This window comes from Siniperca chuatsi, linkage group LG23 (assembly GCF_020085105.1).
Source record: "Siniperca chuatsi isolate FFG_IHB_CAS linkage group LG23, ASM2008510v1, whole genome shotgun sequence".
In the NCBI taxonomy this organism is placed as follows: domain Eukaryota; kingdom Metazoa; phylum Chordata; class Actinopteri; order Centrarchiformes; family Sinipercidae; genus Siniperca; species Siniperca chuatsi.
The window spans coordinates 7,204,471-7,218,566 of NC_058064.1; the positions used below are offsets into that span (position 1 = coordinate 7,204,471).

The window sequence follows — 14,096 nt, forward strand, 5'->3', positions numbered from 1 at the left end:
AAGCTCCAAACTGAGATTACACAAGTAATGTCACTTGTGTAATTTTCCCAGACTTGACAGAGCTTCCTCCAGAGCCACATAAGACATTCTATAACTGTTTTAACAGGCTGAATAGTACTTTTTGTGACAAGTAAATTGACATGTAAAATATACATATGCATATACATATAATGTGAAAGGGGTTGCTTGCAGTGACGAACCCAAAGAGAATTATCTCCCAACTCTTTCCCCTCAGCTCTGTGAAGCTTAGTTTGTTTCAGCTAAGGTTTTCCGGCCCGCAACTTTACTGTTTTGTTTCACTCTCACTGATCTCATAATGTCGTTTCAGCTGTTTTCAGCTAAAAAGCTCTGATAAATCCACTGTGCACTCCCTGTCCAGCACCATATGCCAGACAGACAAAGTTAGCGACTAGCTGGTGAACATAGTGGAGCATTTAGCAGGTAAAGAGCTAGATATTTCCCTCAGGAGTTGGTGGAGACCAAAACAGAGCAAAAAGGAGAGTGAATATTGGATTCATATTCATCAGGTGGACACAATCATGACTCCAAATGAATGCTAATGTTGCTCTGTGTCTGCTGGATGTGTAAATAGGCAACTGTTGGTTCCCCATGTTCCCTATATTAACTTATAAGGTGATAATATGTCAGTGTTGTGTTCACAGCCCCCAAGTGGCCAAAAAATTACTTATTGCAGGTTTAATTATTACAAATTTACATATTGCAGTTTGTGTTATGGTGACTCAGCAGAAAGGTAAGCAGACCAGAGCTTTAACAGAGCTGACAGGCATTAACACAGCATGTGATAATTACAGGTTTCTTAAGTCCAGCAGACACATATACTGGTACACACACATAGGGCCCTTTCATATCGCTTCATTGTACCAGGCATACTGCAGGTAAAAGACTGTGAAGTATCAGTGTACTTATAAATGACCAGGTACTCTCTCTCTCCCTCTTAGTCCTGAATCTAACATGCTCCAGCGCTGTATGAGAGTCTGCTTATAATTGGGCCTCATGGCGCCGGTGTAGCTAGCCTAGTCTCTGCCCCCTGCCTAGCCTGCTGAAAGTGACTGATGGCCGAGGGACCGAGACTCATCGGTGCAGAAACAGGAGCTAACAGTCCGTGAGAGTGGAGAGTTGTGGAGGAGCATGCTGTAGATTCACTGCAGCTGCTACACTGGATACAGACTTCTGCAGGCTTAAGAGAGAGAGAGAGGCATTCGGCCCCTGAGGTTTTCATTCTCGCTAAAACACCACCCTATTGGGCACATCATCCATTTCATTAAACCTGTTTTCGATTTTCCGCCAAGGTTTCAGATTGGCCGGGGCTTTAAAGAGAGCTATGGGAGGCAGATTGATGTTGTCTAAAAGTAGAGTTGCCCTGTGACACGTTCGGAAGTAGGTTGTAGTGCTGCTCTGATATTTACTTTAATGCTTTTAGCTTGTAGAATAGGAATGATTGCTGTGTTGATTATTTTTGTTTTGTTTTAGTGTTTGGTTGTGCAGTGGCATGCGTGCAAGCTTTTAAGCAGTGTGTGTGTATGTGTGGGTGATTTTCACATTATTGACTGTGTATATGTGTTCCAGATAATGCCGCCCCATGGGATGCTCGCCCTTCAGCCTCCCCAAGCCTGTCGGAAGTAGCCCCTCCCACCGACAGTCTTTCCATGTCATCGCCTTCATCTCATCTGGCCCCGGCCCCCGACCCACCTCACCTGCCGCCTCTGGATGTCCCTCAAGACCCGGTGGCAGGACACAGCAGGAAGGAGCGTTCGAAGAGTCCCCTGAAGGCCGAGCTGCTAAATCCAGATCTGTTCAGCCAGGGGAGGAGAGCGGCTACAACCAGCGGGAGTGGCAGAGCCAAGAAGGAGGGTGGCGGGTCCACTCAAAAGGGGCACAGGGTGCAGCCCACTACTGAGGGGGAAGGAGGCAAGGAGGGGCAGAGTGGGGAGCCCAAACCTTCCAAGAGCACCAGAGGGAGATCCAAGGAGAGAAATACTGGGGACAACAGAGAATCCACCCAATCTCCCATTGTCTCCAAGCTCCCGCACACTAATGGGAACAGCAGGGAAGATGTGGAACGTTACAGTAGCGGGCGGCAGCAGCAGGTGGAGTCAGAGCAGAGCAAGTCCAGGCCCAGGGAACCGGACAGGGTCCTGGGAGAGAGCCGGCCCAGCCTGCCCAACAAGAGCACCAGCAGCGGCAGCGCAGCAGGGAGGAAGGCCACGGTCTCTCCTGGGCCTTGGAAGATCCCTGGATCAGACAAGCTGCCCAGCACACTGCGCACAGGCACATCCACGCTGAGCAGATAACACCGCGGCTCCGGCAGGATACAGTGGCCACACTCATCTGAACTAAACCGCCCCATCTGGATGAAACTACCATCCTCACACCTTCCCGTGCTCCTTTATACCCCCTCGATCCCATTCAATCATAGACCACAGAGTCAAAACCAAGGAGGGGGCAGGGTGATCTGGACCACGTGTTTTTAGAGTTTTATTTATGATATTGTACTCTAAATTATTTTGAGAAATATTTTACACCCACCACCTTAAGAACTGGAAAATCATCCACTTTTTAAAAAAATGGAAAAGCAAGTAGAATGTGTGTGTAGCATGGCGGGGAATCATTCGGGGGGTACAAACTTTGAAGAACTCTATTTTGAGTTCTCCCCATGCAGAACAAACATGCAAATATAAACAACTGACAGGAAGCAACTGTCAGTTGCCATTGGATTTTTTATATATATCTTCACAGTGGAGTCTGTTTTATGAAATGGAATGTTAAAAAGAAGGTTTGCCTGTTTTTGACGAGAGCGAATGGAGCAAAGAGTGACAGCAGAGATGAACTTTGCCTTAACAGAGACTGTATGGGCCTGAATCTGTCTTGAATAATCTATCAGATGATTATAGACATAGATATATTATAATGAATATAAATATGTGGGATCATTTTGTAAATAAGATCATCTTTAAGTGACCAGAACCTTAGTTGAGCCGATGGAGATTCTAGTCCATGCTTAGACGAGCTGTGGCGCGACATGGACCAGAACCTTCACCACACCAACTTCTCCCTCTTCTACACTCCCGTTCAGCCCTGTGATTGCAGTTTGGGGTCTCAGCAGGCCTGCTGCAGTTGACTTCACGGTCTATTTGTGCTTGAATCATCCCAAGTACAGTGGGGGTGTCGTGTCGATCCATTTTTCTCATTTCTGTGCTTAACGAACAAAGCAATCCACAATGGTGGTGTCCGGACACTGAGAGAAGGAGCTCACATGATACTGACCGAGGGGCAGAGTGCCTTAGACTGACAGAGATGTTGGCTTTTAAGTCAAAGGTTCAACTCTAAAACACTTACGAGGGTTCCAAACAGGCTGCTATACAACATCAACTTTACAGATATAAATAATAAACTGTATTTTTTCAGATATGAGTGTGATACGGTGAAATATATAATTTATTTCACAAGCTTATGTATGGAAATTAGTCCATTACCAGAGGTATTGACGGTCCTTATTTGTGCAAGTGGTTCATTTTGGGTCATGATAGTTTTCATTACTGATTTTTTAATGAGGTCTGACACTATTCATTTCCATGAAGAATTGCTCATATGAGATGTAATTAAATGTCAGCACGGAGCAAAGCTTTGCACCCAAACCAAACCAAACTAGTAAAATCTGATATTGAGTCATCAAAGAATCAATCTCACTTGTCATGAGCTTGCTCGCCTAACAATCTGTAACCTGAATGAATGAATGAATGCCCTCGATTTGAAAAAGAAACATTTCTATCATTTCCAGATTGGCTGAGAAGAGGTTGCACCTGTCACAGCCACTGTCAGCTGCAGACTTTTATTTGATTAAGATGATTCTGTCTACACTGTGTGATATTAAGAACTACACCTCCATGCCAAAGCTCCCTGTAGATTTTCATTTTTTTTTTTTTCAGCATACACATACCTGCCCCAGAATTTGACTCTATCTGAAGACAGATAGCTGTCACTGGCAGATTTTATCAGCTGTAGCTAGTGAGCTAATTAAGCTAATGTTAGCGCCATAAGTTGGCTAAAAATGTGTCTCTGGCTGACTTTTTGATGTTTCCAGTCGACTCATTTTAAAACAAGAATCTTGCAAAAAGGGGTCTTAAATATCCACTTGATGGCTACATACATGATATTGTGCTAAAAGACTGAGGCTAAAGCTGCATGTTCCAGGCAAAAAGTCAGTTTGTGATATATGTATACAACATGGAAATAAAGTAACAGCATTGTTCTTGTATTGCAGGGGAGAGCTAGTTAGTCCAAGTATTTTAAGTATGATAATAAAATATATATCAGACTGTTATTTCATTATAACATAACACAGTTTGGCTATTAAGCTTCCATACTTTTGTTATTTTCAAACAGTATGTTTTTACTTTTAACATTACAAAAGAAAAGTCTTTTAGGATGAGGACTAATTGATGAACCTGGCAAACATAACGCTATCTCGGGTAACGCTGGCTGGAGTTGCTGGAGTGCAAAATGTACTCAAATCCAACAAAGCGCAGGAGAGAACTGCTAACAGCTAGTAAACTAATAAGCCAACGAACACAGCTCACATTAGAGCAGATAATCAAACTGTTTAATCCATCCCTTACACCTTTGTTCCAGTGATTTTGGTTTTGGAAAGGCTAAAAAAAGACTTTTAAATTCTTTAAAGATGTGAAAATTCTGAGTGGTAACTTTTCCTCTGAATGAGTCATAATACCAGAAAAAAACATTTCCTCTCCTTCCTCTGCTGAAGGAAGTGCAAACAGTGTTTAAACAATAAAAGAGCAAAGGGATACAAGTCATCACGTTAGCCATTGTGATCCGTAATTACACAAGGAATAAGCAGCCTGACTCTAAAGCACAATCTCACACAGAGGGTTTGGGATATGAATTATTATGTCGGAGAAAATCATCAGCCAGGCACAACCGGCTCAGCCCTTCAATCGCTTGTAGATGGTGTGCAGGGACAATATCAGAAAAACACCCCCAACCTAAATTTTACATTTGTCAGACTAAAGGTAGCAAATCCTGCCTACATACTGTACCATCATGCTCATTTTCTCCTTTATTTTGTGACTTGTGTTTGAAGCAGAAACTAAAAAATGTGCGTATTTTTGCTCAGCCTTTGCACAACTCACTGCTTTCCACGTCTGAGCTGTCTCCATTGAGCCAAATTGTAAGTAGTTTTCTACAGATTGCAAAAAGAACAAAAAAAGAGGGGGTTTTTTGCAAAGTGTGTGTGTTGAAATAACAGCACGTGCTACACCATGGACTCCCACCCAAGCGGCTCAGTATCACTGTGTAGTGTTATAGCAGTGTGTAGATCCTGAACAAATATCTCTATAAATATGACTCAGTGTACTATTGATGGTCACAAAGACTCTAAGTGGAGCAACTATTTTTATGAAATGCAACACTATGGATATATTAACTTTTGCAAAAATCTTGTTTACCTGTATGATATTCTGAAACGCTGTCAAAATAAAAGAAAATCTTGACACATGAAAGATTTATTTAGGACATGCTGCTGTGTGATTTATTATGTCTGTCTTTATGAAAGTATACGGTTCATATAGAAGAAGTGCATGTGTAAAGCTTTAACTATAAGCAGTATATATACTGGTTTATAACACACTATAATGTAGTTGTAAACAGATATAAGGACATTTGTTTAATGCTACATGTTTATTAATTTTAACAAGATTGATACGAGTCTCGTGTCTGCACGGTAAATATGTAGCGACCACCAGCAGCCAGTTAGCTTAGCTTAGCACTAAGACTGGAAACAGACGGGAACAGCTATTGTCATTTTGACACTTTAGTTTTTGTACGGATTAAACAAACGAGATACAACATGTTAATTAGTGAGCTTCAGAGGTGCTGGTAGGTGGATTTTGTTATCTTCAGACAGTACCAGGCTAGCTGTTTCCAGTCTTTGTGCTAAGCTAGGCTAGCCATTTTCTGGCTGCAGCTTTATATTTAATTAATGGACAGATATGAGAGTGGTATCAATCTTCCCATCTAACTCTCAGCAAGAAAGCAAAAAGCGTATTTCCCAAAATGCTTAAATATCCCTTTATTGATATGACTCCACACAAATTCTTACAGTGTGTTATAAAACTGTTTACATACAAATCATTTATGGGCGTATTTAAAACTGTTTACAAATGTGTTCAAACGTCATGAAGACATGTTTATTCCTGACCTTGGGAACAGCAGTTTGACAAAGAATTCTTAAAGGGGTGATCCAGATATTTAGTATTGCACTTCCTTAAAGTTGGGGAACTCACAAGAGATGGATTTTTTTTTTTAAACTTCAAACTTTAAAGTCAAAACTGAAACAGCAGAGGTCAAGATATCCTGGCTTTTAGTCCCTATATGGCTCAAGCTCCAAAAAACAGTTTGTAAAACAGGCTTTCTATGCATTTTATGTCGAGATAACCCTGATGACATCACTATGACATCATCAGGGTTGTTTTTTCAAACGTTAGATCACTCCATTCAGGGACACAGTAGGCCTCCTCATGAAGAGGAACTGAACTTCATGTGTAAAATCAAGTGCCCCTTAAACTCAAGGTCCACTTACTAGATCTCTTTCAGAGCTTTCAGCTGCATCTCATATAGTTTGCTCTGTTGTCAAATACTTTATTGATAAATAATAAATCGTCATATTTCGTGTTCATATACAGTACATATTTTATATGATTACAACTGTGTAATTATACAGTATTATCAATAATTTATTAACTTTTTGTATCAGTTAGAAGAAGTTGTAGTAGCTGACAAACATAAATAAACACAAATATACTCCTTATATCTGTTTAAAATTACATTATAGTGTGTTATAAACCATTTATTCATTGCTTATATGCTACTTATAAATGCTGAATAGGCAGGAGGGGTTAAAATAAAGTGTTGCCAGTGCGGGTCTGCACTTGTGTGTGTTTGAAAGCAAATACACAAAAATTGTCATGTAGTTCTTTAGATAACGTCTTGTGAGCTTCTTTCAGTTATCTTTATACTATTGTAATGTCACTATTTGGTCACATGGAGGCATCTCAATAAGCCAGGTGAAATACATACTTACTATAACAAAAGGCCCTAATGATTTGATTTGCTCAAGAGGATATTGGCCTTAAATGTACATAATATAAATACTGATAGTTTCCTGTCAACCTTGTGCAGGTTGCATAAAAAAATCCAATGGTTTTATTCCTTGTGTGCACGTTATCCATGTGTCCACTAGAGGTCAGTATAGACCAGGCATATATTTTTATGCTGCTTTGGTTTCAATTGTTGAACTTACATAAAGTTATTAGACATTTATGATTTCATAAATTACAGAATTTTACTTTATATTTTAATGCATACACATTCAATTATGATCTTCAACCTCTTCAGCAGCTTTGGGAAATTCAAAGAGTGTACACCTTCCTCCATTTGACATTGTGGTTTTCACACATACATCCTGTTGCAATACACGCAAAAAACATGTGAAGTACAGATTAAATTAGTGTCATGATTAATTTAAAATGAGATTTTACATTTCAGCAAACCTCAGATTTGGTCTAATGTGTCCCGAGTGTGACTCGGCTTCTGTTTTACCTCATATCTTCTTGTGAACAAAATGTCATATATGTCTTTTATTTGATCACATATCCAGAATCAAGAAGGGGTCGACATGCTGTATGTATACAGAGATCTGTGCATCAAACAAACAGGAAAGAGACACAAAAGAAACACAGGGTGAGGGATGAAGCACTGCAGGAGCGGGACAACGAGCTCTCCTGCAGAGGCAGCACCGGTCGGGGCCGCCTGCTGCCAGCTGGAAGCTGTTGGCTGGTGCCTGTATTCTCCACAGGGTGCGAATCAATCCAGAGCTGTGCTCACATGTCCACCGGGAGACCGACGAGCTTAGTACAGGCCTCAACAGACTCCTCTGCTCTTTCTGAAGAGACACCAAATGGTGTCTCAAAGGCAATAACTTGGTGACCGGGCCTTTTCTGTTAGGGCCCCTCAGTTGTGGAATGACCTGCCGGAGGAGATCACGGAAGCTAACACATTGTTTTGTAAGTCACTTTTAAAAACTCACTATTTTAGATTTGCTTTTTATTGATTTTACTGTTTGTTTCATTATCTTTCGTTGTATTTTATCATATATTTTTTTATTAACTGCTTATTGTCTTGTTTAATTGTAAGTGCTTTGCAATTTGTTATGAAAAGAACTATATAAATAAAGTTATTATTATTTATATTTTATACATTGCTGGGCTCAAATCATTAGTAATATTCTGCAGATGCATATGGCTATGCAGTCAAACAGTAATTACAGATGAACAGGGTGTTAAACAGCAGTTTTATGAGTTGAAACTGTTCATCTAAGCTGCACAAATGACTGTTTACGAGTATGGCTCACATCCCTGGACCATACATTGTCCTAATGTATCTCCCACACACTCACACACACTAATGTAACTGACAGTAGGCATGAGTCAGATTTTCACAGCAGTGTTTGATGGATTGCTTTACCTCCTCCGCCGACGTCTCTGGTGTTCTCCCTCACTGAATTGCTTCATCCTGTAGCATCTCATCAACACTAAACATATTGCCAGTAATATAACTGCAATGCAGAGATAACACAAAGTGTAATGACTTCATCCTTCAAGAAAACTTCTCTGTATTGCACAAAATAAATCTTTAACAGCATCTCCAGTGAAGGTCTGTTCCCTCGTCATTAGTTTGCCAGATTTCCTGACAGTTGCAGGAAAAATAATCAACTCATTTGGGAGCAACACGGACTCTGGAAAGTCCTGAGCATGCACAGTTTCATGCTCAGCAATCTTAAAACAAACATATTACAGCACTCTCGGTTAAATTAAATAATGCACACAGTGTTTCAGCCATGACTTTCTATGTTAAACATTACTGCCTCAGCAAAAAAGTTGGTTACAAATGTACAAATTTAAGGGACAACAAATATGTTGATTACCTGCAGACGAGGCAAAGGATTGTCCTGTTCCTGTGTGCCACTTTGAGCCCAGTTTGCAGCCTGCTCTTTATGCCTCCTGACACACTGTTCTTAAGTTGCATTGCCTTCAAATTGTTGGGGGGAAAAGCCACCAGGCACACACACACAGACGCACCATATTATCCAGAACTGTCTGCTAAACCTGTTCTACCATGTGTAGTGTTGTGTCATCCTGTTTTCATACTTTCACAGTTGAATAGAGATTATTTTGTTGATTTTATTGTTACTGCACAGCTGTAGCAAAAAGCAAAGTCGGTGCCCTTCAGCTAAGTGCAGTGAAACTGTGATAGGCTGTGAGTCATAATCAAAGCTGTAAGATGTGGAATAATGGCACCGAGTGGAGTTTTTAAGTGTTCTCCAGGCAAAAGGCTGTAAGAAAAAACAGTTATGGTGATATCTGATGCCTGGTACTTGATAACTTTAATTATATATCAGTGCTTTGCAACCAGGGAAGCAAATGATCTGCCTTGCATGTTTTTATGTGGGTGTCAATAGAAAAGGGCCTGTTCTGTTTTAGCTGCATAATGAACAATGGGTTCAGTTTAATGGCGATCAATAGATTATTTTATGTAAGGAGATAAATTGTGTACTGTTTCAAGTAATTTAGAGACACTTAAAGTTTTTTTTTATATACATCGAAAGTATATTCTGAAACTCTGGCTAGAGTGGCTAGAGATATGATACAAGAAAAAAATTATATATAACACTGTCATCCTCATATATTCTCTGAGGTTTCTTTATGAATTAAGAACAGGGTTTGAATTCATTCCTAATTTTATTCGTCTATCATCATTTCAGTGTCCTGAATTCTTCAAGCCTTTGCATGATGATTCTTTACACAAATAGCCTACTTTTAAAAGTAATTTTCAAAAATACAGTGTTTTGCTATGTAAGCCAAACGTTATAGTTCAGTGAAATGGTTTGTATTTGTGTTTGGCATATGCCGAATTAATATTCAGAGACTTCAGAGAAAATGTCCTACTTTAAACTTTTCAACAAACAACGAGTCTACGCATATCAAGCAAGCCACGTTAACTTCCCATATTTTTGAATGAAATTTGGCGTGACGCTTGACAGAACGGGACTAGGGGAGGGCCCACGGGCGGGGTGACGCACCCTGCCCACTCAGTATCTCGTATTTGTTTTGCAGCCTGTCTACCTACAGTGGTCTGCAGACAGACAGGCAGTCGGCGAGGCCCAGCTGGTCTTTTTTGACGGTGGAAGTACCCGCGCAGCCAGAGCCCAGGGGCAGCCGGTGGGAGGAGGCAGAGAGTCCGCAGCTGCCGCACCGCACAGTCTCTTTGAAACCCGCAAGAGGAAAGAGCCGCCCGCATCAACCGATGTCAACGGTAGGAAGCATTTTATTCCTTTTTTTAAAAAATTACTTTGAAACGGCGGAGGGTTTGTATATCAGGATTTGAATATGGATTTTGGGAAGCAGAGATCTGTCGTGGCACGCCGCTGCCGGAGCATCTTTCATTGGTTTTATCGGCTGTGTGGTCGGAGCAGCGGGAGTGAGTATCAACAAGCCGGGGCTGAAAATGTCTCCGAGCTTACCCAGTTGGTAAAATTCATATTGTTTGGGCCTTCATATCGTTCGTTTGTTTCAGTCAAAACGTGGCAGTTGTGTAAGGAGAGGGCACGCACTCAGCACGAAGTTGTAGCCGCCTCTGACGGCAGGGCGGCGGGGGCAGCCGGACGGTTCGAGCCGCAGTCAGCGTGGAGCAGCTGCGACAGCGCCAATGAGACCGGAAGTAGGAACAGTAGCCTTCAAAAGAAAAGCATCAAACATATTACAAATAATAATAATAATAATAATAATAATAATAATAATGTTTTTTTAAAAACGAGGTTTACAATTTATCGTATGCTTTTAGCTAAATAGTGTAATTGTAGAGTATTTCTGAAGCCACAGATTTTAAAAGAGTGAATGTGTTTTGAATCAAGGCCAAGACCAAGCGCTTGAAGAAAGCTTTGGTGTAAAACCATTTTTAAGCACTGGTGGATCCATCACTTGGCCAGGTTTTGCCAAATTTTTGTTTTGTAGCCTATGAGTGGTTTCACATTATGGACATAAGAGAACGGAACAAGATAACAGAAATAGAAACAAGTACTGCAAGTCAAGAATTTTTAAATGTAAAATAGAAATTTATAATAGAAAACATGTAAAATATATCGGTTTTAAAATGAAAAGAGCTGTACAGAGCAACAAAGCAAAAATATTAACCGCTACTTCATATTCACAAGTGCGTATGTTGGTTTGAACTGAACTGAAATGAATAGTCGAATAATCAATTAGATGATGAGCAGAAAATAAATCACCACCTATTTTGTTAATTGATTAATCGTTTAAGTTTCATACCAAAGTATGAAACAGCCTGCTTGCGGCTTCTCAAATTTTAGGATTTGCTTCTTTTCTCTGTGTTACATCATTGTTGGTTGGTCACCCTGGCATTTTAAAATGTTTCCTGACATTTTGTAGACCAAACGACTAATTGATATAATAACTGGCACATTTATCGATAAATAAATAATCGTTAGTTGCAAGCCTAATGTTACTTATTCTAACGTCACATGGTGTTTTATTTTGAAACGTTGTACCGGAAGAGGAATTTGAACAACATTTCTGTCTTGACGCCATCGAATGGAGAATGTTGGCACCGATTTATGAAAATGTACACCTCGTTACTAGTTTTTTAACCGTCGCAGTGATAAATAACAGTGTCTGCGTAGAAAAGCTGCCATTTCTGCAAAACGGAAAGCCAGATCTGACCCTGTAGGTTTTCCTCTGTGCGGTTTGTTTGCCATGTGGAGGCGAAACGTTTGAATCACCTCCTCCCCGATGGTGTCTTCTCGCTCAACAGAAAAGCCCAGATGTCTCTCCTGATCATGAATGTGCAACTGGGCAGCAGCTTGTGTTCAGATCAGAGCTTGGTCTGGCAGCTTGGGCCTCCCACATGGGTACACATCAGGCCAGACCCTAATTTTAAAATGTGTGGTGTTGCATAGGATTTTTACTTCAGACTTGGACACATTTTTTTTTTTTACTGTGAGTGCTACCTCGCATCAGTGCAGTCAATCCTGTCTGTCCTGTGTTTGTCTACATATTTATCACAGTTCTATTTTTATATTTTTAAACCGGGGAAGTGAACTCCCATGATAGGCTTGCTTTCACAAACCACTGGACTATCCTGCTCAACAGTCTACTAGCCACAAGTTTCTCCACTCATTCTGTGTGCATTATCATGATAATTGCTCCATTGCTGTTGCTAAATGTCCTGTACATGCACTTTTCCCTTTTTTTTTTTTTAGGGTACAGTGCAAGGGTGTCACATCCATTCAACTTGAAGGAGCATGTGCCCCCTAAAACTAGATTTGATGGCTTTAGAGAAAAGCTCATTCTGAATAAAATTAATTTAATTTGGAAAACAGCAGTGTAAGGTTGACAGGCTTCCTGTATCTCCATTATGTAGCAAACACGCTGTTCAACAGAGACAGTTAAAAGTTGCATTAATTAGTTTTTCGGGACTTTAAAGTAGGGCTGCAACTAACGATTGTACTATCGATTTATTGTTTTGTTTTTTTATCAAATAGTGAAAGAGAATAATGATAAATGCTTGTTATAATTTCCCACAGGAGAAAGTGATGTCAGATGTGTATGTCCTACCAACAGTCAAAAACCACAAAATATTCAGTTTACAATGCAGCAAATCCTGACATTTGAGAAGCCGGAACCAGCATTTTTATATTAAAAATGACAAAAATGATTATTTGATAATCGAAATAGTTAATTTTCTGTCATGGACTATTTTGAATTACTCAGCTAATTGTGTGTATCATCAAAACAATCATATCATAGATGTCTACACAACTGTTTAATTGTTTAAAAGTCTGCTGTTGTGTATTTCTCCATTTTATTGACACAAACATGGGTAATTCATACACAATAAGCCAATATAGTCTGTATACAGATCAATATTAGATGTTTTCTTGTAGTGTAATGCATTTACTGTCTTCATGATGAGGTAAAGCTGTCATGTTCTGAAAAAGTGTCGTGGATGCATGATGCTTCTGCTTCAGTGCTGTGTTAAAGCGGGAAAAATACCGCCGTAGGGTTGTAGGAATGAAGCGTACCTTACTCAAATACAGCACCGCTTCTCCTTTTTATCTAGAAAAAGCCGAACATAAAATATCAGAACATCATATGGTGCGAACTGTGAGCAGATTTCCCCTTCAAAAGGTGTTTTGATGTGTGATGATAAATTTCACCATCTGTGCTATAAGAGAAGTGTCTTGAGCTGGTTTCTACATCAGGATCACAAATAGAGCTCTAATTGTCGCCACAGGATGACCTATATTTTGTTCTCAGATAGGTGTTAGGTAAGTGTGCACGCATGTTCGTGAATGTGTGCTCATTTATATATTAATAGCGGCACTGCAAGTATGATCAGATGCTGCCAGAAAGCATTTTGTTCTCAACCTGGCTTCCCTTCGTGGCTTCTAAAATCACACACATGGCTGCTTTAGTTAGTTAAAAGTTGCCAAAGAACGGGGAAAGGCAGGTTTAGAAAGTCCCTCTTTTGTCTTCTGGGTTCATAACCTGCCTTGTTTACATGTGTGCAGCGTCTCATCTCGTGCTCTCCTGCCACGCCTGTTCCTGCTCTCTTCTTTCACCCTTTTCTTTATCTATCACAGCCCTCCATTTGTTTTTCAACCTCTGCTTTACACATGTTCTTTCCTTTCCCTCCTGTCTCCTGTTGCAGGTCTCCATACATCTTTTAAATGCTAAATAGATGTGTTTCTGCTCTTTCCAATCCTCCTCCTCCGTGCATTTCCATACCACAGAGAGTAGTGGTATGGTATAGTAAGTGAGTACAGAGGCATGATCGGAGAGCAGCATGGGAGCTGTTTCTTCCTCGCGTCTCTTTCGCCACAGTTTCAGGCAGTTTGAGGAAGCTGTGATGTAAAGTTGTGGTCTTTGGTGAGGGGAGTGCAGTGTGCTTCTGCTTCACAGCCACTGCATTGATGTACATTTCTT

At 40.4% G+C, this 14,096-nt stretch overlaps 2 protein-coding genes and 1 long non-coding RNA gene across 21 annotated transcripts in view; 2 read left to right on the top strand and 1 right to left on the bottom strand.

The window, feature by feature from the left end:
* Positions 1 to 5,552, top strand: part of magi2a (membrane associated guanylate kinase, WW and PDZ domain containing 2a) — a 230,003-nt gene extending 224,451 nt beyond the window's left edge. For 11 of the 16 annotated variants that reach the window (XM_044186297.1, XM_044186296.1, XM_044186309.1 and 8 more), the window contains one exon: positions 1,588 to 5,552. In XM_044186297.1, the coding sequence (XP_044042232.1) occupies positions 1,588 to 2,312 (725 nt within the window). In that variant the 3' untranslated portion in view covers positions 2,313 to 5,552. The remainder of the gene's footprint in view (positions 1 to 1,587) is intronic. The other 5 variants (XM_044186311.1, XM_044186306.1, XM_044186308.1 and 2 more) reach the window with 3 other exon arrangements.
* A 539-nt stretch (positions 5,553 to 6,091) lies between these two features.
* LOC122871321 lies at positions 6,092 to 12,911 on the bottom strand. The gene is made up of 4 exons (XR_006376836.1): positions 11,832 to 12,911; positions 9,020 to 10,826; positions 8,560 to 8,650; positions 6,092 to 8,062 (listed from the first exon to the last, which is right to left on the bottom strand). It is a non-coding gene; the product is annotated as an uncharacterized LOC122871321 (long non-coding RNA).
* Positions 10,281 to 14,096, top strand: part of si:dkey-97m3.1 (fatty acyl-CoA reductase 1) — a 60,613-nt gene continuing 56,797 nt past the window's right edge. For 2 of the 4 annotated variants that reach the window (XM_044186272.1, XM_044186274.1), the window contains exon 1: positions 10,281 to 10,407. In XM_044186272.1, the coding sequence (XP_044042207.1) occupies positions 10,399 to 10,407 (9 nt within the window). In that variant the 5' untranslated portion in view covers positions 10,281 to 10,398. Of the gene's footprint in view, positions 10,408 to 10,790; positions 10,813 to 14,096 lie in introns of those variants that run through there. The other 2 variants (XM_044186271.1, XM_044186273.1) reach the window with 2 other exon arrangements.